The sequence below is a fragment of the Scyliorhinus torazame genome, chromosome 1 (assembly GCF_047496885.1).
Source record: "Scyliorhinus torazame isolate Kashiwa2021f chromosome 1, sScyTor2.1, whole genome shotgun sequence".
In the NCBI taxonomy this organism is placed as follows: Eukaryota; Metazoa; Chordata; class Chondrichthyes; order Carcharhiniformes; family Scyliorhinidae; genus Scyliorhinus; species Scyliorhinus torazame.
The window spans coordinates 403,270,598-403,298,261 of record NC_092707.1 but is presented as its reverse complement, the minus strand read 5'-3'; the positions used below and the strand labels follow the sequence as shown (position 1 = coordinate 403,298,261).

General features: G+C 43.8%; 1 protein-coding gene across 5 annotated transcripts in view; it reads left to right on the top strand.

The window, feature by feature from the left end:
- LOC140428040 (collagen alpha-1(XII) chain-like) overlaps window positions 1–27,664 on the top strand; it is a 462,913-nt gene that overhangs the window by 403,392 nt on the left and 31,857 nt on the right. For all 5 annotated transcript variants that reach the window (XM_072514040.1, XM_072514030.1, XM_072514048.1 and 2 more), the window contains 4 exons: window positions 427–480; window positions 12,276–12,347; window positions 24,821–24,856; window positions 25,970–26,036. In XM_072514040.1, coding sequence (XP_072370141.1) covers window positions 427–480; window positions 12,276–12,347; window positions 24,821–24,856; window positions 25,970–26,036 — 229 coding nt within the window. The remainder of the gene's footprint in view (window positions 1–426; window positions 481–12,275; window positions 12,348–24,820; window positions 24,857–25,969; window positions 26,037–27,664) is intronic.

The window sequence follows — 27,664 nt, the reverse complement described above, 5'->3', positions numbered from 1 at the left end:
CTATTTTGACAGCAGTTATCTTGTGTGCTTAATGAGACCATTGTAGCTTCAGATGTACTTGAAACCTGTATGTAATTATTAAGCTAAACCAGGGAGCACTTTACACCATTCAGCCAATTGGTCACCAGGCATATCCAGGCACTTGGCATTGGAAGATGCTGGGGCTGAGAAAACTCTCCATTTGAGAATGAGTCTTAGTCTTAGCCTGGTCCATCCCATCCCTCTGATGTGATGGGTTATACCTGGAGCAGATATAGAGCCCCACTTAAAAAGGCCCTAACAGAAATTAGTAGCTGATTTTCTGTCCATGCCAATTCCAGCTGACCCATGTCAAGAGTGTGCCACTAAACAACTGAATTATTGAGGGGATTATATGCTAAATTTTCAAAGATACAGTCACTTATTTTGATCTCTTTCATATTACAGGGCTTTCCAGGTATTCAAGGACCTCCTGGACCTCTAGGACCGCGGGGACCAATTGTAAGTCATACCTTCAGAAATAAGTACTGCCATTGAATGTCTTTAAATAATGTTGTAAATTGTGAATATTCTGCACCCTAAAATCATTACTTTAAAACTTTAATGCAAAAGACTGTTCATTCCATTATATCTGAAAAATGAATTTTTACCATCCCTTACTTATTTAATCTATAAAACGTTTACAGTAGGAAGCTATTCAGCTCATTGTATCTGTGCCAACAAGAGCAATTCAAAATTAATCACATTGTCCTGTGGATCGAGATCAGCTTCTGCAGTCGCCACAGTCCCAGAGGACCATGTGCTGATCTGCCCTTTGAGAGCTGACTGCGGGTGATTTAACTTGAGGGTTACCGCATCTCATGTGAGGGGAAAGCTTGAGAAGTCGGAGCCTTCATGAATAACCTCTGCTGGGACAGGAATTAAAACCAGCTTTGTGTCTTGAACCAACTATCCAGCCAGCTGCGCAAAACCATCTGTGTTCTGAAAGCTGTAATTGTGTCTGTTTTATAAGGCCACGAAGAATCCACACAGAATTTGTACAAATGAAAACTTGCTTCATTTTATAACTGCTATTATCTACAGCTTCCTACTGGGTTTTCATAAGTTGGCACCTTACAGGCCAATTCTATTTATACATAGCCAGACATTATGAGAGGTTTCCCGCCCTGTTATCGGGGAGCTTGTATTCTGCAAGGCCCACGGGTTTGTTAATCAATCCCACCCCGTAAGACCCATGCGGGTTATGCCACTCTGCATCAATCATTCCCTGTAGCAAAACATTTCGTGTTGCAAAGTGACAAAACGATTCTGCCAAGTTTGTGTCAGCTCCACCCCACACATACCTGGGCAAAGCAAATGTAAAACATCTATCCAGCTCTCCTTAGATTTTGCTTTGAGATAATAGGTTATAATTATAATGAAAGACTTATCCCAGAGGCTTTATTCACTGGACTGGGCAAAGTTTCAAGAAGTGTTCAAACCTGTGATACATTTGAGGATGAAAGGTTCTCCCACTGACCATTGAATTGAGAAGGGGAGAAATTGAGGATGAATAAAGTTTACAGAATTATTTAAACACAATTGTTTCTTCTTGGAGGGAATTGAGTAAACAAATGAAGACAGATGAAAAAATTACATGAAAATTTGTGTGAATGGCTCCAGTGTTGAGATATTTGGAAACTTCCTATATTATGTGTTGCCTTGCACTCTGCCGCTGAAATCACATTACACCTCTCCTTATACTAGCTCCGGTCCAATGAATAATGTCACAAGTTAAACAGATAATTCAAGAAGCCTGACTCAGATTTAATCCATCACACCCATTGTTGGAATAGCCCAGTCACAGAACAAGGAGAGAGAGAAGGGATATAGGTGAAATTATTATTAAATTTAATATTAACGTGAACCATAGGAATGTAGGGAATGACGTGCTGTCATTCCAAGGTATTATTCATTGTTACTGTGAAGGGGCAGGAACTAGAATTGGTGTTGCTGCCAGCTCCCAGTAAAGCAACATGCTAACACATGGGGCCAAAATTTACATGATTGCAATGGAGGAACCAATAGTCTTGAAGACTGTCAGACTAGGCTTTTACAGTTAGAGAGAGAACCAACATGAGGAAAAAGCCTTCTTGAAATCATCCACATCAACCTACCTGACACAGATGCATCTAAACATGACAATGGGCAGCATGGTAGCAGAAGTGATTAGCACTGTGGCTTCACAGCGCCAGGTCCCAGATTCGATTCCCCGCTGGGTCACTGCTGTGCGGAGTCTGCACTTTCTCCCCGTGTCTGTGTGGGTTTCCTCCGGTTTCCGCCCACAGTCCAAAGACGTGCAGGTTAGGTGGATTGGCCATGATAAATTGCCCTGAGTGACCAAAAAAGGGTGCATGGGGTTGTTGGGTTACGGGGATAGGGTGGAAGTGAGGGCTTAAGTGGGTCGGTGCAGACTTGATGGGTCGAATGGCCTCCTTTTGTACTGTCTGTTCTATATTCTAATATTGGTAGAGGTGATCAGCATGCAGATCTTGTGGAACCAAAGGGGGGCGATTTTCCAGCTGTGTTGCACCTGGCGCAAATGTTGGAAAAATTCGATGTGAAGCCAAAATGAGATTCATGCCGGGGGTGCAAAATAGTTTGCAATCTTCCCAGGCCCTTTCCACTGCCACAAACTGGATATTGCCCAGAAAGGGCTAGTGGGATATCAACCAATCACTACTGGTCCTTACAAACGTGGACCAGGCAAGGTGGACTTGCGATGTAAGGAAGAGGTGAATATCCCTCTCCACTTACCCCCAGGGAGCACAAGGGCACAGCAGTTGCTGGCTAGATGCCATGGGAGGGTCCTTTAATGGAGATGTTGATTGGGGAGCTCGGGCTGGGCTGGAAGGGGCCAGGTCAGGAGTCTTCCCTGTGATGGGTCTGTGAAGCCTTGAAGCCTACTTTTATTTTGTTCATGTTGAACACCCCATAACAGGGCAAAGCACAGCTGCAGCCTGTCCATCCTAAAATCCTCTCACAGGACAGAGCCATTCTGCAGCCTGTCTCCTGGAGAAGCATTTCACTCCCTTTGAAGTTTCAATAAGCTCTGTAGTTTCACTGTTGCAATATGCCTGCTATTATCCATTTGTCCCTCTTTGTTTATATTCCATTTCACACCCCATTAACTTTTAGAACCTCTGCGGTTTAGCCAGCTGCTTGGACCCATAGAGATTGTTTACATTGATTTTCCCACCTCATTACTCTCAAGAGCTTCCTGGACTTCACACCTGGGGTCTGGCTGAACTCAGTCCCTTTGCAATGGATTTTTCTCCGCTTTCTAGTGATCCTTAGGGAAGGGGGGTTGATCTGGTGATCATTGGTGGGGGGAAGGTTGGGGGGGGGGGGGGGAAGCGAGGGATGCATCCTGGTGCCCGTGGTGGGAGGGGGATTAGAAAGGTCAAAATGTTATTTTGAGATTGGAGCGCCCATGCCTCCACAAAAAATGGCAAAGTGTGGGAAGCCTAGTCGGGAAAGCTTCCTGTTTCTCTGGGGAAGTTTCCTGACTAAACCTGACATGTCACCATTGGTACACCCTCCATCATGCTATGTGGCAATACTTGAGTTAGTTAAGGAAACCAGAAGTAGTGGAACAAGGATTTATTGAACATATACAATATTTTGCCCACGGCAGCAACTCTCTCCCAGTCCAGTCCTTGTTGAGGCAACCAGCATCTCCGGGCCCTGCTTGGCAAAGCTTTTATGTCTAGCTTTAACGAGATCCAGCTGGGTCTCATTTACGAGCAGTTGGCCCATACCCTTGTATGCCCTGGGATTGCAAACGCACATTTAAATACTTCTTAAATGTTATGACGGTCTCTGCCTCCACCACCCTATCAGGCGGCAAATTCCAAACACCCAACAGCAATTTTTGCTTCATCCGCAAACTTACTGATCAACCCTCCTACATTCATGTCTAAATCATTTATATCAACCACAAACTATTTTCTAAATGGGAAGATGCTTAGGAAATCAGAAGCACAAAGGGACTTGGGAGTCCTTGTTCACAATTCTCTTAAGGTTAACGTGCAGGTTCAGTCAGCAGTTAAGAAGGCAAATGCAATGTTACCATTCATATCAAGAAGGCTAGAATACAAGACCAGGGATGTACTTCTGAGGCTATATAAGGCTCTGGTCAGACCCCATTTGGAGTATTGTGAGCAGTTTTGGACTCCGTACATAAGGAAGGATATGCTGACCTTGGAAAGGGTCCAGAGGAGGTTCACAAGAATGATCACTGGAATGAAGAGGTTGTTGTATGAGGAACGGTTGAGGACTCTGGGTCTGTACTCACTGGAGATTAGAAGGATGAGGGGAGATCTTATTGAAACTTACAAGATACTGCATGGTCTGGATAGAGTGGACGTGGAGAGGATGTTTCCACTTGTAGGAAAAACGAGAAGCAAAGGACACAATCTCAGACTAAAGGGCCAATCCTTTAAAACAGAGATGAGGAGAAATTTCTCCAGCCAGAGGGTGGTGAATCTGTGGAACTCTTTGCCGCAGAAGGCTGTGGAGGCCAAATAACTGAGTGTTTTTAAGATAGAGATAGATAGGTTTTTGATCAATAAGGGGATCAGGGGTTATGGGGAGAAGGCAGGAGAATGGGGATGAGAAAAATATCAGCCATGACTGAATGGCAGAGCAGACTCGATGGGCCGAGTGGCCTATTTCTGCTCCTATGCCTTATGGCCTTCATAGCGAGAGGATTTGGGTATAGTGCTATGGGCGAGGCGTTTTCAGAACCCCAAAATGTATTATGGAGTTAAACCAACCTCTCCCTTTAATGGATTGTTGCTTTTGAAGCACGCGGTTTGTTCTCCAGGTGTGATATTACAATTATGGACACGTGGGTTTTTAAACACAAAACGATATTTCTTCTGTGAACTCAATTTAACCTTTTAAATAAACATTGTATCCCTTAACACCCCTTACTTAAAAGATAACCCTGAAAATATTACAACACTAAATAATCCTTCAGTTATCCCTTTCAACATCCATGAGACTTAACACCTTTAAACAGAAACGCATCAGGTTAAGGCTTTACTATTATGAGTTTAAATCACCCAAATGATCCAGAGATAGTCTTTCATGGCAGAGATCACAGCAGATCCAGCTCACTTCAAAACACAGACACACGCCCAAGCTCTTTTCAAACTGAAACTTCAAAATGACTGAACTGAGCTCAGCTCCACCCACTCTCTGACATCATTGTTTTCTTAAAGGTACATTGCTTAAACATCCATTTCTTAAAGGTACTCTCACATGACACCGCCCCTCAAGAAAAAAAAAGTAAACCATCAACTTCAAGATTTGGGCAGCTGGGCAGCACGGTAGCATAGTGGTTAGCACAATTGCTTCACAGCTCCAGGGTCCCAGGTTTGATTCCGGTTTGGGTCACTGTCTGTGCGGAGTCTGCACATCCTCCCCATGTGTGCGTGGGTTTCCTCCGGGTGCTCCGGTTTCCTCCCACAGTCCAAAGATGTGCAGGTTAGGTGGATTGGCCACGATAAATTGCCCTTAGTGTCCAAAATTGCCCTTAGTGTTGGGTGAGGTTACTGGGTTATGGGGATGGGGTGGAGGCGTTGACCTTGGGTGAGGTACTCTGTCCAAGAGCTGGTGCAGACTCGATGGGCCGAATGGCCTCCTTCTGCACTGTAAATTCTATGATAATCTATGAAGATGGTTTCATTTTTCACCTTTGCACCATCAATTAAGAAATGCACACAGTAAAAACGCTTTACCTGTTCAAAAAAAAACAACACACGCAAACAGGTATAATAATAAAGTCCATTTTTCCCATTCTTTTTCCTCCAACCGAAATCCTTCCATTCATCACATTCTTGACACAGCATCGGCTATCACATTTTCTCGTCCTGCCACATGTACTATTTTTAAATGAAATGGCTGTAACAATAAACTCCAGTGAAACAGCCTTGCATTGTTATTCCGGAATCGCTCCAAAAACGTCAAAGGATTATGATCAGTATATATAATGGTGTCAGATGGATTGCTGGTCACATAAACGTGAAAATGTTGCAAAACCAGCACCAAATTCAAAGTCTCCTTCTCAATCGTCGAATACTTTTTATGGTGAGAATTCAATTTCTTTGAAAAAGAACCAACAGGCCGCTCTAGCCCTTCGTTGTCGTCTTGTAGAAGCACCACACCTACACCCACATCACTTGCATCAACAGCCACTTTGAATGGTTTGGTATAATGTGGGATGACTAACACAGGAGCAGTGGTTAATACAGCCTTCAGGCCGTCAAATGCCTGTTGACACTCCGCTGTCCGCTGGAATTTGTTACGCTTCTTGAGAAAGTCCGTCAGTGGAGCAACCACACTGCTAAAATTTGGTATATATTTCCGGTAAAATCCATTCATACCAAGAAATCGAATTATTTCCCGTCGTGTCGAGGGTATCGGAATCTCCCCAATAACTTTCGTTTCCACAACCTGTGGCACCATTCGACCCTCTCCGATTGTATGGCCAAGGAAAGTGACTTGGGTTTTCCAAATTCACTTTTGACTAGGTTTATCACCAAACCAGCCTCCTGAAGTTGATCGCATAATTCCCTCAGATGTTTTAAATGTTCTTTCCATGTCTGGCTGAAAATTACCAGATCGTCGATGTATACCGCACAATTGGGTAATCCTGAAACAACGGTATGAGTTAACCGTTGAAATGTTGCTGGTGCGCTTTTCATGCCAAATGGCATAACTTTGAACTGGTATATACCATCTGGAGTTACAAAGGCTGAAATTTCCTTCGCCCTTTCAGATAACGGTACTTGCCAGTAACCTTTCAGTAAATTCAATTTGGAAATAAAAGTGGATTTTCCCACTTTCTCAATGCAATCCTCCAAACGTGGGATAGGATAAAAGTCTGTTCTTGTAACTGCATTCACGTTTCGATAGTCCACACACAACCATTGGGTACCATCTGACTTAGGTACCATCACTATGGGTGAGCTCCATTGGCTGCAACCCACTTCAATTATGCCATTTTTAAGCATACTCTGTTAACCTGTGCCAATCTCTCTGTTAACCTGTGCCAATTTTAAAGGGTTAAGTCTATATGGATGTTGTTTGATCGGAACAGTATCTACATCATGCATAGCCATTTGAGTACTTCCCAATTTATCTCTACAAACTTGCCCATGTGATATCAATAACTCTTTCAGGTCAGTTTGTTTTTCCTCTGGAAGGTAACTTAACAATTCATCCCAATTTTTAAGAACATCCTCATTTTCCAATTTAATTTGAGGTATGTCAAATTCACAGTCATCTGGATTTGGTTAGTCACTTTGAGTTAGAATCATTAAAACCTCATTTTTCTCTCCTTCCCTTTCAAAGTACCTTTTAAGCATATTCACATGACACACTCGGTGAGTCTTCCTTCTATCTGGTGTTTTTACCACATAATTCACCTCACTTAATTTCCTTTCAATCTGATACGGTCCACAAAACCTAGCTTTGAAAGGCTCCCCTACCACTGGTAACAACACTAAAACTTTATCTCCACTGGCAAAACTACGAACTTTGGATTCCTTGTCCGCTACCCGTTTCATCACATTTTGTGCAACTTTCAAATGTTGTCTAGCCAATTCACCTGCTCTATTTAATCATTCCCTAAAATTTGACACATAATCCAAGAGTGTAATTTCCGATTTCTTACCCACCAATTTTTCTTTAATCAATGAAGGTGGTCCTCTTACCTCACGACCAAAAATTAGTTCAAAAGGATTAAATTTGGTAGACTCATTAGGTGCATCCCTAATTGCAAACAATACGAATGGGATTCCTTTATCCCAATCCTCTGGATAATGTTGACAATACGCCCTCAACATTGTCTTTAATGTCTCATGCCACCTTTCTAACGCTCACTGCGATTCAAGATGGTATGCAGTTGATTTAAATTGTTTCCTTCCTATGCTATCCATAACTTCTTTGAATAACTTTGAAGTAAAATTTGATCCTTGATCCATTTGAATTTCTGTGGGTAGTCCATATCTTGTAAAGAATGTAAGTAACTCCTCCACAATCCTTTTAGCTGTAACATTACGTTCTGGAATGGCCTCTGGAAACCTAGTAGACACATCCATTATAGTCAAAAGATATTGATTCCCACTTTTTGTTTTAGGAAGTGGTCCTACACAATCAATTAGGACCCTCGTAAAAGGTTCCTCAAATGCTAAAATGGGTATTAAGGGTGCTGGTTTTATCACTGCTTGAGGTTTCCCTATCACTTGACATGTGTGACATGATTGACAACATTTAACTACATCTTTATGTAGTCCAGGCCAATAAAAATGTTTCTGGATTTTAGCTTGAGTTTTCCTTATTCCCAAAAGACCTCCCACTGGTACCTCATATGCAACTCACAACACCTCCTTTCTATACCCTACCGGCAATACTACTTGATGAACGTCTGCTCACTTTTCATCCACCTGCATATGTACATGTCTCCATTTTCTCATCTAGACATCACTTTTACGGTAATAACACTCTGGTATACTCTCAGATTCCTCTTCCATATATGCTTTCTGATATATCCGTTTTATTTCTACACCTTTCTGTTGTAACTCCGCCAATTTTCCTGAACTAAAAATATCCACCTCATCCTCCACCTGTTCTTGTTCTTTTTCAACCATCTGATCAAAAATTGTTTCTGATAATTGCACTTCAACTTCATCTTCACGCTTTGATTTCTCCTCTTGTCTTAACCTGTGACTTTGCAACCTTGTTACTACACAATCCGGAAAAATCCCAGGATATTCGTCCTTCAACCCTTCAGTTGTCTGATTTTCCACTGGCTTATGAACCACAGTATGCATCACTCCCACCTGCGATCCAGCTATATCATTACCCAAGATAAACTGTATTCCTCGACAAGATAGTTTATCTATTACTCCTAATACCACTTCACCACTCTTCACTGGACTTTCCAACCTTACCTTATATAATGGAACACTACTCCTCTCACCCTGAATTCCACATATCACCACCTTTTCTGGCAACGTTCTTCCCAAACTACATAATTCCTCATCTCTTACCATTAAAGATTGACTAGCCCCTGTGTCTCTTAAAATTGTGACTTCTTTACCAGCTCCTCCTGATACACACGAGTAAACTTTACCCACACAAGTAAATTCTTTAAAGACATCTGGCACCTTCTGAACAATTACTTCTTGAACAGGCTGTACGGTCGTTTGCACCTCTTTCGCTTCCCTTGGGTTTTCCTTCACCACTCTAACAAATCCCACTGTCTTATCCTGTTTTACCACATCAGCCTTCCCAGTGCTTTTCTTCAACCACCAACACTGTGACTTTCCGTGGCCCAGTTTATTACAGTGAAAACATCTGAAGCTTTTCATCTCTTTTCCACCTTCCTGGATTTCCTTTTTAATCTGAGGTACCCTCTCTTTATTGTCTCCCATCAGATCACTTTAAACTTTACCACTTGAGTATTTCTCATGTCCCCAGTTTCTATCCCTCACCAGCTGAAACTGATGTCGGAAACCAGTCTTTGATTTATGAACTAATTCATAATCATCTGCCATTTCCGCTGCTAATCTCGCAGTTTTAACCCTCCATTCTTCCACATGAGTTCTCACTACATCAGGAATTGAATTTTTAAACTCCTCCAAAAGTATAATTTCTCTGAGAGCTACATACGTTTGGTCTATTTTCAAAGCCCTTATCCACCTATCAAAATTACTCTGTTTGAGCCTTTGAAACTCCATGTATGTTTGACCAAATTCTTTCCTTAAATTTCTAAACCTTTGTCTGTAAGCTTCAGGCACTAGCTCATATGCACGTAAGATGGATTTCTTCACCTCCTCATACGTTCCAGATACCTCCTCCAGTAATGATGCAATCACGTCACCAGCCCTACCTACCAGCTTTGTTTGAATCAGTAATACCCACATGTCCTGTGGCCATTGCATTTGTTTAGCTACCTTCTCAAATGAAATGAAAAAGGTGTCTACCTCCTTCTCGTCAAACCTTGGCAATGCTTGGACATATTTAAATAGATCCCCACCACGTCTTCGACTTTGACGCTTTTTCTCATTATCTTCATCCATCTCCTCCAACTGTATGTGTCCCTTTGCGTCTGCCAATTTTAACTGATTTTCATGTTTCAGAGCCATTTTCCGAAGTTCAAACTCTCTTTTTCCCTTTCCTCACTATCTGTTTCTTTGTTTCTTTCTTCTCTCTCCTTTTCTTTTTCCTCTCTATCTCTATCTCTTTCTTTTTCTCTCATTGCATATTCAAGCCGCTTTAATTCTTTTTCATGTTCAAGTTGCTTTAATTCTTTTTCATGTTCAAATTGCTTAATCTGCAACTGGAGCTTTGCCATATCTAATGTGTCAGAATGTATCACAGGCAAACGTAAATGCGAGGATACCGCGTTAAGTACTTCATCTTTTCGTATTTTGGTCGGCAGTGTTAACTGCAATGCTTTTGCCAAATGTCTTTAGTCTCTGTCCGTAAGGTATCACGTGTTACCGCGTCCAACCCCAAAAACATCTGAGCCTCCGAAAGAGCCATTGTTCACAACACTCTCCCCACTTAAACTAAAATACCACACCGGAAAAGCAATAATCCTTCACTGTTTTTAAATTCACAAAAGCCAATCTAATAGATAGACTTTTATCCCGGACGAGCCCCCAATTGTTATGGGCGAGGCGTTTTCAGACCCCAAAATGTATCATGGAGTTCAATCAACCCCTCCCTTTAATGGATTGTTACTTTTGAAGCACGCGGCTTGTTCTCCAGGTGTGATATTACAATTCACGTGGGTTTTTAAACACAAAATAATATTTATTCTATGAACTCAACTTAACCTTTTAAATAAACATTGTATCCCTTAACACCCCTTACTTCAAAGATAACCCTGAAAATATTACAACACGAAATAATCCTTCAGTTATCCAATTCAACATCCATGAGAATTAACACCTTTAAACAGAAACACATCAGGTTAAAGGCTTTACTATTATGAGTTTAAATCACCCAAATGATCCAGAGATAGTCTTTCATGGCAGAGATCATAACAGATCCAGCTCACTTCAAAACACAGACACACACCCAAGCTCTTTTCAAACTGAAACTTCAAAATGGCTGAACTGCGCTCAGCTCCACCCACTCTCTGACATCACTGTTTTCTGAAAGGTACATTGCTTAAACATCCATTTCTTAAAGGTACTCTCTGATGATAATAGGAATAGAGATGTTTAACTGCAATTATATAGGGTATTGGTGAGACCATACCTGGAGTATTGTGTGCAGTTTTGGTGTCCTTATCTGAGGAAGGATGTTCTCACTATGGAGGGAGTCCAGCGAAGGTTTACCAGGCTGATTCCTGGGATGGCGGAACTGTTATATGAGGAGAGGCTAAATCGGTTAGGATTATATTCATTGGAGTTAAGAAGAGTGAGAGGGGATCTCATCGAAAGGTACAAAATGCTAACTGAATTATACAGGGTAGATTCAGAAAGAATATTCCTGATGGTCCAGAACTAGGGGGTCATAGTTTGAGGGTAAGGGTTAAACCTTTTAGGACTAAGGTGAGGAGAATTTTTTTCACCCAGAGTGGTGAATCTGTGGAATTCGCTACCACAGAAAGTAGTTGAGGCCAAAACATTGCCTAATTTCAAGAAGGAATTAGATATAGCTCTTGGGGCTAAAGGGATCAAGGGATATGTGGCAAAGATGGTATCAGGGTATTGAACTTGATGATCAGCCATGATCATAATGAATAGCGGAGCAGGCTTAAAGGGCTGAATGGCCTCCTCCTGCTTCCATTTTCTATGTTTCTTTGTTTCTATGAGAGCAAGTTCAAGACTAAACCTTATCCTCAAGTTTCTTTTTAAATGTTGCTTACTGTTGTATACTGTAATTGCCGAACATTTCATTATATTGCCACCTCTGTTGGGGAGGTGCAAATAAAATTAGTTCAACAATGGCTGTTTTACAGTGAACCCAGAGGGTGTTTTTCTTAACCCAATACAAAACACTTACACTTCAAAGGCAAGTAAAGACCTTGTTTGCCCATTCATGCTGTCAAGAAGCACCACTTCAAATGAATTTTGATCTGAAGTTCCACATTCCCCTTCCTAAGAGTAATCTCAATATTGACCATTTCTGATTCATCGGATGGTCAAACTAATTTGGACAATTTTTTAACTGTCTGCCTTTTCTCGACAAGTATGATAGACTTCTCACCTGTTCCTTTTACTTTTTAGGGTACCACAGGTGTGTCTGGCCAACCGGGGCAACGTGGGAGTCAAGGACAAAAAGGTGACCTAGGGTCACTGGTAAGTTATCAACTTAACTAATTCAGTACCTTGGTTCAAAGTGAAATTAGGGTTGGATGAGCTATATCAGTGCTGCCATTGATTGATGCCTGTGGAATCTTTTATCTTCAAAGTTTCATCTTCCCTTTGTAACTGCACAAGGTTCAAACCATAGAGATCAGAGGCGGAATTCTCCGGTCCCCCGCCGGGTCGGAGAATCGCAGGGGGCTGGTGTGAATCCCGCCCCCGCCGGTTGCCGAATTCTCCGGCACCGGATATTCAGCGGGAGCGGGAATCGCGCTGCGCCGGTTGGCGAGCCCCCCCCCCGGCGATTCTCCGGCCCGCGATGGGCCAAAGTCCTGCGGCTGGAATGCCTGTCCCGCGGGCGAGGATCAAACCACCTCTCTTCCTGGCGGGACTAGGCGGCGCAGGCGGGCTGCGGGATCCTGGGGGGGGCACGGGGCGATCTGGCCCCGGGCGGTGCCCCCACGGTGGCCTGGCCCGCGATCGGGGCCCACCGATCCACGGGCGGGCCTGTGCCGTGGGGGCACTCTTTTCTCTCTGCCTCGGCCAGTCTTCACCATGGCCGACGCGTAAAAGACACCACCCCCCTGCGCATGCGCAGGGTTACGTCAGCAGCCGCTGACGCTCCCATGCCTGCGTGGACCTCCGCCGCCCGGCAAAGTCCTTTCGGCCCCAGCTGGCATGGCACCATAGGCCTTTCCCGCCAGCTGGCGGCGCGCCAACCACTCCGGCGCGGGGCTCGCCCCGCAAGGTGAGGGTTTGGCCCCTAAAGATGCAGAGAAATCCGCACCTTTGGGGCCGCCCGTCGCCGGAGTGGTTCACGCCATTCCATCCCGCCGGGACCCCCCGCCCCGCCGGGTAGGGGTGAATCCCGCCCAAGAAGAGAGCATGGCATTCCCAAAGTATTTGTCAAAGCTAAGCTGTGTCCTGTTGATCAGGGAATGAGGATTGGTGTGTGGATAGCTTAAACGTACCTTCTGCTGGAATATGGAGCTGTTTGTGCTGCACTTGCAAAATCTAGTCAAATCTTATCTTAACATTCTCTTGCTTTCCTTAGTTGCATAGTTTTGCTCATGTCCTTGGTCCAGCTGCGGACTTGTATATGAGTATCAACTCGCAAATATCACACTAAATCCTATTTTTTCAACAGAGGTATGTGGAAGAATCAGCATACCAACTTGCATCCCATAAATGGCAGGGGATTGAATCTCTGCATAATTACACTCATTGCACACAACTTCAACACTTTATTGCAAATTCATAATCTAACAGGTTAATTTCACAGGACAGCTGGCCTTGATGCAGTTATCCCCAATTGTTGCGCAATGATACAGCAACGCGAGCTTGATATTTATCCTTCCCATTTTTAACCACTGGCTATTGATTCAGGACTTCCACTTGCAAAGGAATGAGTTAATGGTATTTGAAAATCTTTGGACTTGAAATCAATGTGCATTATTAGTGTACCAAAATGTTCAAAGCATCTGGGACGCCACGGTTGCACAGTGGCTAGCACTGCTGCCTCACAGTGCCAGGGACCCAGTTTCAATTCCGGCCTCTATCTGTATGGAGTTTGTACATTCTCCCCGTGGGTTTCTTCTGGGTGCTCTGGTTCCTCTTATAGTCCAAGGATGTGCAGGTTAGGTGGGCTGTGCATGATAAATTTCCCCTTAGTGTCCAGGGATGTGCAGATTTGCTTCTGAGTTGCGGGGATAGGGCGGGGTGGACAGGGGAGTGTAAATGGGTTGTGGGGGTGAGACCCATGCAGACATGGGGGAAAACGCGCAAACTCCGCACAGACATTGACCCAGGGCCGGAATCAAACCCGGGTCCTCGGTGCTGTGAGGCAGCAGTGCTAACCACTGTGCCACTGTGCCGCCCAACAGTGAGAATCATAAAGACTTTGAAATTACCATGTTCAATATTAGCGTTTGAATGTTTAATGAATTGGGTGTCAAAAGTCCTGAAATACTCCAGAGTCTCAAGAAAATTACATTATTGAGCTTTGTCAAGAATGAGGGGGAAGGGGACTAAGAAGTGACCAGAATGAAAATAAAGGGCAGCCAAGCTGGAACCGAATCTGTGGAAAGTGATTGGTGGAGATGATATTGCACAACGTGATTGTGAAGATAATGTTCTATCTTCTTCCAGCATGCTGAGCGGAAGTACAGCCAAGTTTTAGGCCATAGATAGCTATTGATGTCGCTGGACATGCCAGCCACAAGCTGGGTATGAACTACAGATAGCTTTCAGCAGGCAATATGACTATACTTCATTGACTCAGATATTGAGCAGTTAATTACTCATCAACACTGTGAAGTAGATGGACTGTTGATATCGTTGGCAGAATCTTGACACAAGGTAATTCAGGCTGCTCATTCCTTACCATGCCTTTCATGCTGTGATTTTTTTGAAATTCACTTTTGGGATATGGGCATCACTAGTAATGCCAGCATTTATTGGCCATCCAGAACATTTAGAAATATGACATTAGCCTAAACTGCAAATATCAAAGAGCAATAATAATAAAATAGACTTTTGAATTTAACAGCTGTTTCACATTAGAAATCACGTTCTTTGTGGATTAATTTATTTTTGTTGGTTGGATTGAGAAAGGCTTGCAGCTCTGCAGTAGATTCTCATTGGAAAATTAGTGCCATGTTCTAGGATTTCAGACTGGTTTCCAGATATAGTTTCATCATCGAAAAATGTAGAAAGTTGCATATGGCAATGTGGACCACAAATTGATCAATGAGGTTGTTTTGGCAACCTTTCACTTCCATGAAGCAAAGATCTCCTCACACTTCCTCAGCGAGGGTAAACTCAGTGCTCTCTTGGGAAGTATTCTTCTGAGGACCTATTGTTGGTCAGTGTATTCAGCTGAATTTCCCCTGTGAGGTATTTGTAACCTCTTTAAGTTTCAAGTTGAATTGAATAGTATTCTGAAATAAAGTTCCTCAGTGTAACATTTGCTATGATTCGATCAACGTTCTGGAATGTAGTTCCTCTGTGCAACATTGGTAATGAATTGATTAACTTTCAATCAATCAACTTACGGTGAAGTGATTAATGCGTTGTTGTGGTAGTTCTGTAATATTTACAATGAGTTCATAAACATGCAGTGGTGAAGTTTCTCTGTATGATATTTGCAATGAACTGATTAATGCATTGGGGTGAAATTCCTTTGCCTGTTCAGTAGAAATAGTGATTGGAAAATATCATCCTAAACTATTCCAATCCCATAGTTTTAGGCTGAAACTATGTAGGCCAAATTCTCTCAACCTGCCTGTGGCAGGTGGGTATGAAGAATGTAATATGGTGGTAGCCAAAAAGTCAGAAATCCACTGGTGTAAAATCACATTGCAATACTCCCAATGGCAGTTTAATTGCCGGTTGGTCATCCCACTGACAGGTGGTATGAATGCAATTTGCATTTCATGAATGCTTATGAAACCAGGTGCCCGCTGGTGTTATTATAGAATTTACAATGCAGAAGGAGGCCATTCGGCCCATCGAGTCTGCACCGGCTCTTGGAAAGAGCACCCTACCCAAGGTCAACACCTGCACCCTATCCCCATAACCCAGTAACCCCACCCCTAATGGCAATTTTGAACACTAAGGGCAATTTATCATGGCCAATCCACCTAACCTGCACATCTTTGGCCTGTGGGAGGAAACCGGAGCACCCGGAGGAAACCCACGCACACACGGGGAGGATGTGCAGACTCCGCACAGACAGTGACCCAAGCCAGAATTGAACCTGGGACCCTGGAGCTGTGAAGCAATTGTGCTATCCACAATGCTACCGTGCTGCCCTGTTCTGTCAGGCTTTCCAATCTTGTGCCATGTCAGGGGGAAACAATTTCAGCATTAAACCCGATTGTTAAAGGGTGGCATGCATAAGGCAGTCCTCAGTTCATCAGAGATTTCAGTGTGAGCACAACACTGCCAAATGGCTGCACTGCTCCTGATGCACTGTTCAGCACTCTGCCGGGACGGACTGGTTGCTGCCTCCATCTCCATGCCGAGCTGGTCTTCATGGACAGCACCATGCTGTCACGGTGTTCTCCTGCGTCACTGTCACAGTTCAGTGCTGCACCTGGGATTGGGGAGTACAGGCGTCTCCTTTTCCCTGGTGCCACACAGCAGTGTCTATTTGGACAGCTCTGTGCTGTGGCACTCATGCAGCCATCGCAATAAAGAACTGAAATTTGACCAGAGGTGAAGTGGAAAGAATGGGAGAAGGGGGGTGGTGGGTGGGTGGCAGGGAAGGTGGTGGTTCTTGTGGCCTGACAAAAGACAAAGGAGGAAGGAGGGTTGTGCCAGGCAGGGGCTGGGGGTGGGAAGGGTGAGAGCAAGCAGAGGGGAAAGGAGGCGAATGAAGAAGACGAACAATGGATGACAGAGAGAAGATAAGGCTGCATGAAAAGCTCACAAACAAGGGAGTCAAAGGGACACCACATCCTTTACTGGAACGAGTTCCACAAAGTCTCCAGATGTAGTGGGTAGAAGTCCATATGGGACTTGTGCACCTCGCGGGTGATGGGCCGAGGGAAGGGGAGGTGTTTGAATCGAGGAACAGCCTTTATATTGAGACTTTTCCCTCTGGTGAAGACAGGTGAGCTGAGGAGAGTGAAATGAGTGTGGTGGGGCCGAAGCTACCTGCCACCGCACTTTGTCTCAAAATGGAAGAATTAGGCCCCATGTTTAAAAGAACAGGTTTAGGGAGGGATTTTTAAAGATTGAAACGGTGGGGCTGGAGGTGGGCAGGCCTGGAATTCTGTGTCACTGGTCATCATTTGAGTTACCAACTTGCCTTCAAGCTATTCTCAAGAATGTTGGATGAGAGGCAGACAGCTAGCCAACTGACATAGTTAAGGGGCTTTTAAGACCCCCATTCCACGCTGACAAGAATTTTCCAAATTGTGATATCCAGACCGGGTGAAAGATGGAGCAATGAGAGGTGACAATTTCCATGCAGGAGATAGGGAATGCTTCATCCTGCTTGGGGTACCCAACCCCGAGTCCCCCCCCATACACTCACTCCACTTGCTTTGGTCATCAGGCCACATCTGTCTGCCCTCCGTGCCTTGGCAATTGTCGCTATTTTTAAACATTCCCTTTTACTTGGTCTTCAGAGATTGCCTCCATTATGGGGCACTTTCTCTCTCTGTTATTTCTCTCCATGTAGGCGTTGCCAGCTCCCAGCTTGGATGGCAGGGTTGCCCATCAGTCATTTCTGGAGGGCCTACTATTGGCTATCCAGCCTCTGGAGCAGGCCTTCTGTCCTTAATTGATCAGTAAATGCTCTCGATGTTGCGCCGACCTGCGAAACCAATCTAAAGCCCATCTACACTATTCCATTATCATCCATATGTTTATCCAATGACCATTTAAATGCACTTAATGTTGGCGAGTCCACTACTGTTGCAGGCAGGGCATTCCACGCCCTTACTACTCTCTAAGTAAAGAACCTACCTCTGACATCTGTCCTATATCTATCTCCCCTCAATTTAAAGCTATGTCCCCCTCGTGCTAGCCATCACCATCTGAGGAAAAAGGCTCTCACTGACCACCCTATCTAATTCTCTGATCATCTTGTATGCCTCAATTAAGTCACCTCTTAACCTTCTTCTCTCTAACGAAAAGAGCCTCAAGTCCCTCAGCCTTCCCTCATAAGATCTTCCCTCCATACCAGGCAACATTCTGGTAAATCTCCTCTGCACCCTTTCCAATGCTTCCACATCCTTCCTATAATGCGGCGACCAGAATTGCTCTCAATACTCCAAATGCCGCCGAACCAGAGTTTTGTACAGCTGCAACATGACCTCATGGCTCCGAAACTCAATCCCTCTACCAATAAAAGCTAACACACCGTACGCCTTCTTAACAACCCTCTCAACCTGGGTGGCAACTTTCAGGGATCTATGTACATGGACACTGAGATTTCTCTGCTCATCCACACTGCCAATAATCTTACCATTAGCCCAGTACTCTGTCTTCCTGTTATTCCTTCCAAAATGAATCTCCTCACACTTTTCTGCATTAAACTCCATTTGCCACCTCTCAGCCCAGCGCTGCAGCTTATCTATGTCCCTCTGTAACTTGTAACATCCTTCCGCACTGTCCACAACTCCACCGACTTTAGTGTCATCTGCAAATTTACTCACCCATCCAATTTTAGGGAACAAAGTCGGGCAAGTGTTTGAATTACCAATGGGGGGGGCATTTTGTAGACAGCAATCATGACTCTAACGGATTCAAGATTATTATGGAAAAGGACAAAGGTGGGCCTAAAGTCAAAATTCTAAACTGGGGAAAGGCCCGATTTTAATAAGTTCAGGGGCTGAATTGTCTGGTTCCCCGGCCATATGTTTCTTGGCAGTGTGCCATTCCCTAGCAACGGGGTTCTCTCTTCTTCTCCCACTTGTCAATGTGATTTCCCATTGAAGTTGAACCACACCGCTGGGATATTTGTGGGCAGGGTTGCGCTGCCAGTGGGAACAGAGGATCCCAACGCAAGGAGAATTCTGGACCATATGATTTGGCTAGAGTGGACTGGGAACAGACACGTTTAGGTAAATCTGTGACAGAACAGTTGGACATATTCCTGAGGGTCGACAAGTCCCCTGGGCCAGATGGGATATACCCAAGGATTCTTTGGGAGGCAAGGGATGAGATTGCAGAGCCTTTGGCTTTGATCTTTGGGTCCTCGCTGTCCACGGGGATAGTGCCAGAGGACTGGAGAGTGGCGAATGTTGTTCCTCTGTTCAAGAAAGGGAATAGGAATGACCCTTGTAATTATAGGCCAGTTAGTCTTACTTCGGTGGTCGGGAAGATAATGGAAAAGGTCCTGAAGGATAAGATTTATGACCATTTGGAAAGAAGCAGCTTAATCCGGGATAGTCAACACAGATTCGTGAAGGGTATTTGCCTCACAAATTTGATTGAATTCTTTGAGGAGGTAACTAAATGTGTCGATGAAGGTAGAGCAGTTGATGTTGTATACATGGATTTTAGTAAGGCATTTGATAAGGTTCCCCATGGTCGGCTCATGAAGAAAGTAAGGAGGTGTGGGAGAGAGGGAAATTTGGCCAATTGGATAAGTAATTGGCTATCACATAGAAGACAGAGGGTGGTGGTGGATGGAAAATTTTCAGACTGGAGACCAGTTACCAGCGGTGTACCACAGGGATCAGTGCTGGGTCCTCTGCTATTTGTGATTTTTATCAATGACTTGGAGGAGGGGGCTGAAAGGTGGGTCAGTAAATTTGCTGATGACACCAAGATTGGTGGAGTAGTGGATGAGGTGGAGGGCTGTTGTAGGCTGCAAAGAGACATTGATAGGATGCAGAGCTGGGCCGAAAAATGACAGATGGAGTTTAACCCTGATAAGTGCGAGGTGATTCATCTTGGTAGAAAAAATTTGAATGCGGATTACAGGGTCAACGACAGGGTTCTGAGGAATGTGGAGGAACAGAGAGATCTTGGGGTTCATGTCCACAGATCTCTGAAGGTTGCCACTCAAGTGGATAGAGCCGTGAAGAAGGCTTATAGTGTGTTAGCGTTTGTTAACAGGGGGCTTGAGTTTAAGAGCCGTGGGGTTATGCTGCAACTATACATGACCCTGGTGAGACCACATTTGGAATATTGTGTGCAGTTCTGGTCACCTCATTATGGGAAGGATGTGGAAGCATTGGAAAGGGTGCAAAGGAGATTTACCAGGATGCTGCCTGGTAAATAGGTCTTATGAGGAAAGGTTGAGGGAGCTAGGGCTTTTCTCTTTGGAGCGGAGGAGGATGAGAGGCGACTTACTAGAGGTTTATAAGATAATGAGGGGGATAGATAGAGTGGACGTTCAGAGACTATTTCCTCAGGTGGATGTAGCTGTTACAAGGGGGCATAACTATAAGATTCAGGGTGGGAGATATAGGAGGGATGTCCGAGGTAGGTTCTTTACTCAGAGAGTGGTTAGGGTGTGGAATGGATTGCCTGCTGTTATAGTGGAGTTGGATACTTTAAGAACTTTCAAGCGGTTATTGGATAGGCATATGGAGCACACCAGAATGACAGGGAGTGGGATAGCTTGATTTTGGTTTTGGACAATGCTCGGCACAACATCGAGGGCCGAAGGGACTGTTCTGTGCTGCACTGTTCTATGTTCTATATTTAAGAAGGGAATAGGTAGAGTACAGGATCAACTTGTTCCAATAAAGAAAAAGGGTGGGACCAACAAAGTGAATCTTAGATATCGTGGGATATACAGCATTGGATAATGAGGAAAAGGAGGGCTTATGGCAGATATCAAGGTAAAAAACAGCAGAAGCCCTAGATGCGTATAGAATGTGCAAGAGAGAAATTAAAAAGGAAATTAGGAGAGCAAAAAGGGGACATGAAAGGAAATTGGCAGGTAAAATAAAGGTAATTCCTAAGTTGTTTTACAAGTACATTAAGGATAAAAGAATAACTAGGGAAAAAGTAGGGCCCATTAAAGACCACAGTGGTAATTTGAATGTGGAGCCGGAGGACATCGGTCGGGTTCGAAATTAATGCTTTGTGTCAGTGTTCACTCGTCAGAAGGACAGTGTGGGTATAGAAATCATGGAGAAGGACTGTGATAAAATTAAAGAAATTAACATCGATCGTGAGTTGGTTCCAAGTGATCTGGCAGGCTTAAAAGTAGATAAATCTCGACGTCCAGATGAAATGTACCTCAGGCTGTTAAGTGAATCAACAGAGGAAATAGCAGGGCTCTGGCAATAAATTTTCTCTCTGGCCTCAAGAGAGGTGCCAGGAGACAGGAGGTTAGCCAATGTGATACCATTATTTAAGAAGGGAGGAAAGGATAAACCAGGAAACTAGTGGCAGTCAGTCGAACCTCAGTGGTGGGGAAACTATTGGAAGCAATTTTGAGAGACAGAATTCATCTGCATTTGGAGAGACAGAGATTAATCAACAAGAGTCAGCATAGTTTTGTTAAGGGAAGCTCATGTCTGACCAACTTGAATGTTTTGAAGAGATGACCAAGTATGCAGATGAGGAAAATGCATTTGATGTAGTCTACTTGGACTTCAGCAAGGCTGGGAGACTGATTGCAAAGGCCAAAGCCCATGGGATCCAAGGAAATTTGGTAAATTGGATCCAGAATTGACTGAGTGGCAGGAAGCACAGGGCAAAGGTCGGGGGGTGTTTTCCTGACTGGATGCTTGTGTCTAGTGGGGTCCCACAGAGATCCTTGTTGGGGCTCTTGCTGTTTGTAGTTTATATAAATGATTTAGACTTGAATATAGGAAGGTTGATCAGTAAGTTCGCGGATGATACGAAAATTGGTGGAGTATCCAATTGTGAGGATAGCTTTAGATTACAGGAGGATATAGATAGGCTGGTCAGATCAGTGGCAAATGAAATTCAATCCGGATAAGTGTGAGGTGATGCACTTGGGCAGGACAAACAAGGCAAGGGAATACACGATGATCGACAGGACCCTGGGAAGCACTGAGGATCAGTCCCTTAAGGTAGCAGGGCAGGTGGATAAAGTGATTAAGAAGGGATATGTTTTACTTGCCTTTATTAGCCATGGCATAGAGTTTAAGAGCAGGGAGTCTATGCTGGAATGGTATAAAATGTGGGAGAGGCCCTCGCTGAGTATTGTGTGCAGTTCTGGAATCCATATTATAGGAGGGATGTGATAGCACTGGTATTATAACCTACCCGGATCCTATTGGGGACAATTGGTTACTCCATGTTCCTTGAAGAATATGAGCTCCCCCAATAAGGGAGGGGGAACAATCATTAGCAGCTGTATGAATAGAGCTGACCAGTGTGGTACCGGCTAGCGAGGGAATCAGTAATGAACTGCTCGTACTGTGTACACATTGTTGTAAATAAAGTTACTTTCTGTTTGACTCTACAAACTAGTGCTGGATTCTTTGTAGCCCTAACAAAAACTGGATAGAGTGCAGAGGAGATGTGCCATGATGTTGCCTGGGCTGGAGAGTTTTTGTTATGAAGTGAGGTTCGATAAGACTGTGGTTGTTTTTCTTAGAGCAGAGGAGACTAAGGTGGGGCATGATTGATATGTATAAAGTTATGAGGAGCATAGATAGAGGAGACAGGAAGAAATGTTTCCCCTTGGTGGAGTGATCAATGACCAAGGAGCATAGTTTTAAGGTAAACGACAGGGGGTTTAGAGGGGTTGTGAGGAAAACCCTTTTCACACAGTGGGTGGTGGGAATCTGGAACTCACTGCCTGAAAGGGTGGTGGAGGCAGAGACCCTAATAACATTGAAGAAGTATTTTGATGTGCACTTGTGAAGCCAAGGCATACAGTAAAATCACCTTAGTCCTAGGTGACTATTGGCTGCTTTCCCCTTTTTTGAGATTTTATTTGAGGATCACCACACATCAGGCAAGAGGCAAGGTAGAGAAGGTGGGCCTTAATAAATAAACTCAGACAGTAAGGGAATTGAACTGTTGGCTGCACTCTGCATTGCAAATCAGCTGTCCAACTGAGCTAAACCAGCCCCCCAAAGCAAGCTATGGGCCAAGTGCTGGAAAATGGAATTAGAATAATTAAGTGATTGTTTTTGACCAGCGCAGATACAATGGGCCTAAGGGCCTTTACTGTGCTGCAGACGTCTTTGACTCTAAGCTTACATGTTGGCAGTCTGAGCTTCCGTGCCAGCAAGCTTACCTTGCATAACTTCAGTTTGAACTTCCATTGTGGCATTCCGGTGTTGAGTGTTTTCTGCTTGTCCCAAAATTAAAACTGAGACATTGACCATCTTATCCTGCACCATAGTTGAATCTCCACATGTGCGCATGGCCTTAGACACTATTTTCACACTGGAAAGGATGGGGTCCATGCTCTATTCATATCCCTGTGCCACATTCATGTCAGAGTCCTTCATGCTTCTTGACATTAACCAGACTTTCCGGCAGGCTTTGAAATGCACCAGACATTTCACCATGCATATACATCAGTCTTCTTATGTACGCCACCCCTTCAAAATCCTAAGCTAAGTCCTCTACAGCAAAATTCATGTGTAACCTCACCCTACAGTAAAATGGCACCCTGCACTGCCTTCATACCATCTTAGCTGTGCCCAGTGTCCCATCATGCTCAGATCTTGCCTGTCAGCTATGTTCTAGGATGGTGGCATCTGCAAATGTGCAAACAAGTGTTGGTGTTTCATCATCGGTGTCTTTCTTGCTGGGCCAGGTTGCAGTTCTTGGGCATTTGAAAGAAGAAAGCCATAAATATAGGATTGTGATGAAGGGAGTGCGGGAAGCATACTTACACCATCTTTAGCTTGTATGTCAGAACAGATTGTGGGAGAAGGGTGAAATGAGATGTATGAAGGAGGTTATGTGTCACGATACAATCAATTGTGATGGTTTCAGTCCCACATGGGCCACGGCCTCAGCTATGACCATTCTAATGGTGACGAATGAACATGCAATCTTGCCTCACCCCCACCAATAGATGTTGCTTCCTTCAGTTATGTGCCATCTTGTCCTACAGGATAAAGGGAATATGTGTGAGTGAGTATGGTGTGATCTGGCTGCCATGGTTGAATATCAAGCAGTGCATGCAATCTGTGTGAGACGCAGACATGAAGCTTGCAGCAGTAATGAGTGTAAAGTTGAAGTGAAGCTATGAGTCATGACTGGTGGAGATTGTTGGTTGGTGAGTTATGGTGTGTTTGCAGCAGTGTGTGAGGCTAGTTTATAAGTTGGTAGGATATGTCAGTTGAAGATGTAGTCTTGAACTTAAACATTCATGTGAGATCCATGAACTTCTTTCAGCACTGCATCCAGTGTATGGGGCTAGTTGTGCAGCTGTTGCGATATGGCATTTGAAATTTTATACACCTTGACCATTTGTGAGTTCAATGAACCTTTGGCTCTGCATCCAGGTCCAAGTGTCTACACTACTGGCATTGAACACCATGGCTATTTGGTCCCAGTGCACCACTAAGTTTGTTTGGAAAACCTCATAGCCAGCTGTGGATAGATTTCCACTTCCTGTACTAAGGTGTTCAGTGAAGCTTCAGAAAATCTTGCATCCAACTCTCTGCTTTGTTGTGCATTTATTAAATGTTCCTTACATCAAATTAATTTTATAATTAATTCCAACACTTGCTTCGGCCAGAATGTACTTTTACTTTAGGAGGTGCAAAATTTCTGTAAGTAATAAATGCTAGCTTTAACTCATGCTAGCCTTTCACAATTTTACAACCCTTCCTCAGGTTTGTAGCTACTCGAAATGCGCATAAACCTGGCTAAACCCTGCAATAATTTAAATTAACAGGCAGTACAAAGTTTGCATATTGCCTATATTGGAAGTAGTGGGCACTGGGTAAACCTCCATTGTGAACCCCTGGATATTTTCAGGTCAAAACCAAAATGATAACATTCTGAACTATAATGCAATTCAAATAATTTATTTCTGTATTTTTCTTGCATAGGGACCAACAGGCCCAAAGGGAGAGAAAGGTGACCGGGTAAGTGTCGAGAGTTAGGAGATTTTATTCTCCAGTTAGGGGTAACGTAACTGGACTCATAATTCAAAGGCTAATGCTCTTCGGTCAAAATATCTTGGGTTCAGATCCCACCATGGCGGCTGGTGGAATTTAAATTAATAAATTTGGAAGGTTGAGCTAGTGTCAGTCGTGGTGATCTTGATAACTTATACAAACCAATCTGGTTCACTAAGGTCTTACTTGATTTGGCCTTTATGTGACTCCAGACCCCGATATTGACTCTTAACTGCCTCCTGAAATGGCCTTTCAAGCCACTCACTTCAAGGACAATAAGGGCTGAGCAGATTGTGCAATTTGAATTAGATAAAAATCTGGAATTAAAAGTCTCATGATGACAGTTGTCGATTGTCACAAAAACACATCACTAATGCCCTTTAGGGACGGAAATCTGTTGTCTTCACCTAGTCTACATGTAACTGTGACTACAAGCGGTTGACTCTTATCTGCATTCTGAAAAAAGGTGGCCTAACCAGTTACTCAGTTCAAGATAAATTATGGATGGGCAACAAACAAAAAAATAAAAATAATAAATTTTGTAGAGTACCAAGCAAAAAGCTATAATGAACAAGAGATCAATCTGACTGCTTTTCAATTCTTCGAGATGAAATTGGTCTTGGATGGGTTTCCTTTACCATTGACTTTGTACTTACATCTGAGTAACAAGTTTGTGAGTTCAAGCCCCTCAGAGATCTTAGACCATAATCTTTGTTGACACTCCAGTCCCATTCTGAGGGTGCTGCACTGTGAGAGTCATAATTTTTCAGATAACGCAAAGCTGTGGCTTCTCTCTGGTGTATAAGTTACTTATTAAAGCAAACCCAGTAGGTTCTCACTGGTTTGCTGACCAAAATTCACCCTTTAGCCAAAACATAATTGCTGTTTGTGGGGGCTTGTTGTGTGAAAATTGATGCCATATTCCTACAATACAATGTGACTTTCAGTCAAAAGTGCTACTTTGGCTGTAAATTACTTTGAAATATATTGAGGTTGTGAAAGATGCTATCTAAATGCCAGATTTTTAAATCTGGATTTAACGGAATGAGTGATATGTGGTTTCTTTTTTAACCTTTCTAGGGTGACTTCGCCCCTCAGAACATGATGAGATCAATTTCAAGACAAGTCTGTGAGCAGCTGATGAACAGTGAGTACAACTGACAGTTGCCAGAGGAAACCACAGGGTTTTTGTGGCCGAGAACTGGAAGTGGTTTGTGGTATTCCTGGTTTCCTGCACTTTTGTCATCAATCAGTGTTACCTGAAGTAGTCTTGTGTATCTGTGAGCCGGGTGTGGGCAGGGGAGCATTACACATAATTTAGCTGCCTGCACTCATACTTCCGTCTCATGCCACACGACAAGTTTGCTGTCAGTTGCCTGAAACATCATATTGTCACATATCTGGGTGTTACGTATCACCTTTCAATCTAGTTATTTCATTCTTGCAATCAGGCCAAGCCTTTTCCAGCAAGTTGAGTCACTGGTAAATTCTCCTCCAGATAATGATCAGCTGAGAGGTCAAATACAAATTTTGTTTGTGTGAAACTTGATATCTCATTTTATTGATAGATTTCTTAGAGGACAGGAAAAAGCTGCACAAACACGTTAAAAATGAAAAATATGTAAAAATATTCTGTAAACTTCTGTCATGATAGGTAGGCAAAAGGGACTTGACTGGGAGGACCAAATTCAAACGGCATATCTATACTGGCGTTCTGCTGCCCACATACCAAAATGCAGGCAAGCCCGATGCCTCTGGCAATATTTGAAGTGTTTTGTGGGTCCTTCGAATCAGAAGCAGGAAATGAGAACCTATAACAATTAAGCTTCCAAGAATGATTGGCAGCACACAGCAGGGGACAAAAAAAGAGCATGCTGCTCAAAGTTCTCCCTTTTTCGCTTTGTGAGATCTAGCTGTGTGCGAATTGGCAACTGGGTCTCCTTTATTAAAACTGAGACTACATTCATTAGCTATGTAGTGCTTTGGGACATACTGAGGTTGTGAAAGATGTTACAGAAATGTAGGTCATTTTTTCTTCCTGCACACAAAAAAAAACATGCTGCAGATCAGGACTAGTGAACTGACTGCAGAAAATGTTTGCAGGAAGTTACATAATTAAAGAACAGTAAAAACAAAGATAATTAAATAAATACATGAAATACATCTACATATTTATGTTTGTGAATGACTCTTGTTTAGCTGGACAAAAGACATTTATATCCGTATATTCAATGACTTAATTTCTCAGACACTGGAAATACGCTAATTTTTGATAAGATGATTAAGTAAAGTGCACATTTTGGAATGTGTTTGCCTCAATTACCAGCTTTATCCCGAGATTAGCCCCATGTGAGCGAAGGATTGCCAATCTCTCAAAGCTCACATCATGTTGCATACTATGCTCAGCATGTCCGGAGCATGTGTCCAGTCTTACAACGAAAAGGTCAGCACCACCCCCGCACCGATGCTCCACCCGGTGAGGGGCTAGCAGCCGCGCCACGTAAAACCCCGGCATTCCTGACAGAAACGGCCAAAGAATTGCCAGGTCCATGGCCGCGCATGCGCACGGTGGCAACCTGCAGCCGTCGCGCCGTACAACATGGCACCGCCTGCGTGCGGATCCGGCTTGCCAGATAGTGCCCACCTGTAACCCCCCTCGCCACCCCCGGACCTCCCCCCACTAGGTCCCCAGCCCCTGCCGAAGCCCCCCAGCCAGCGGAACGGCTCCCCCCCCCAACTGGGGCGGCGCTGGACAGTTTGCAGCCACCATGCGAG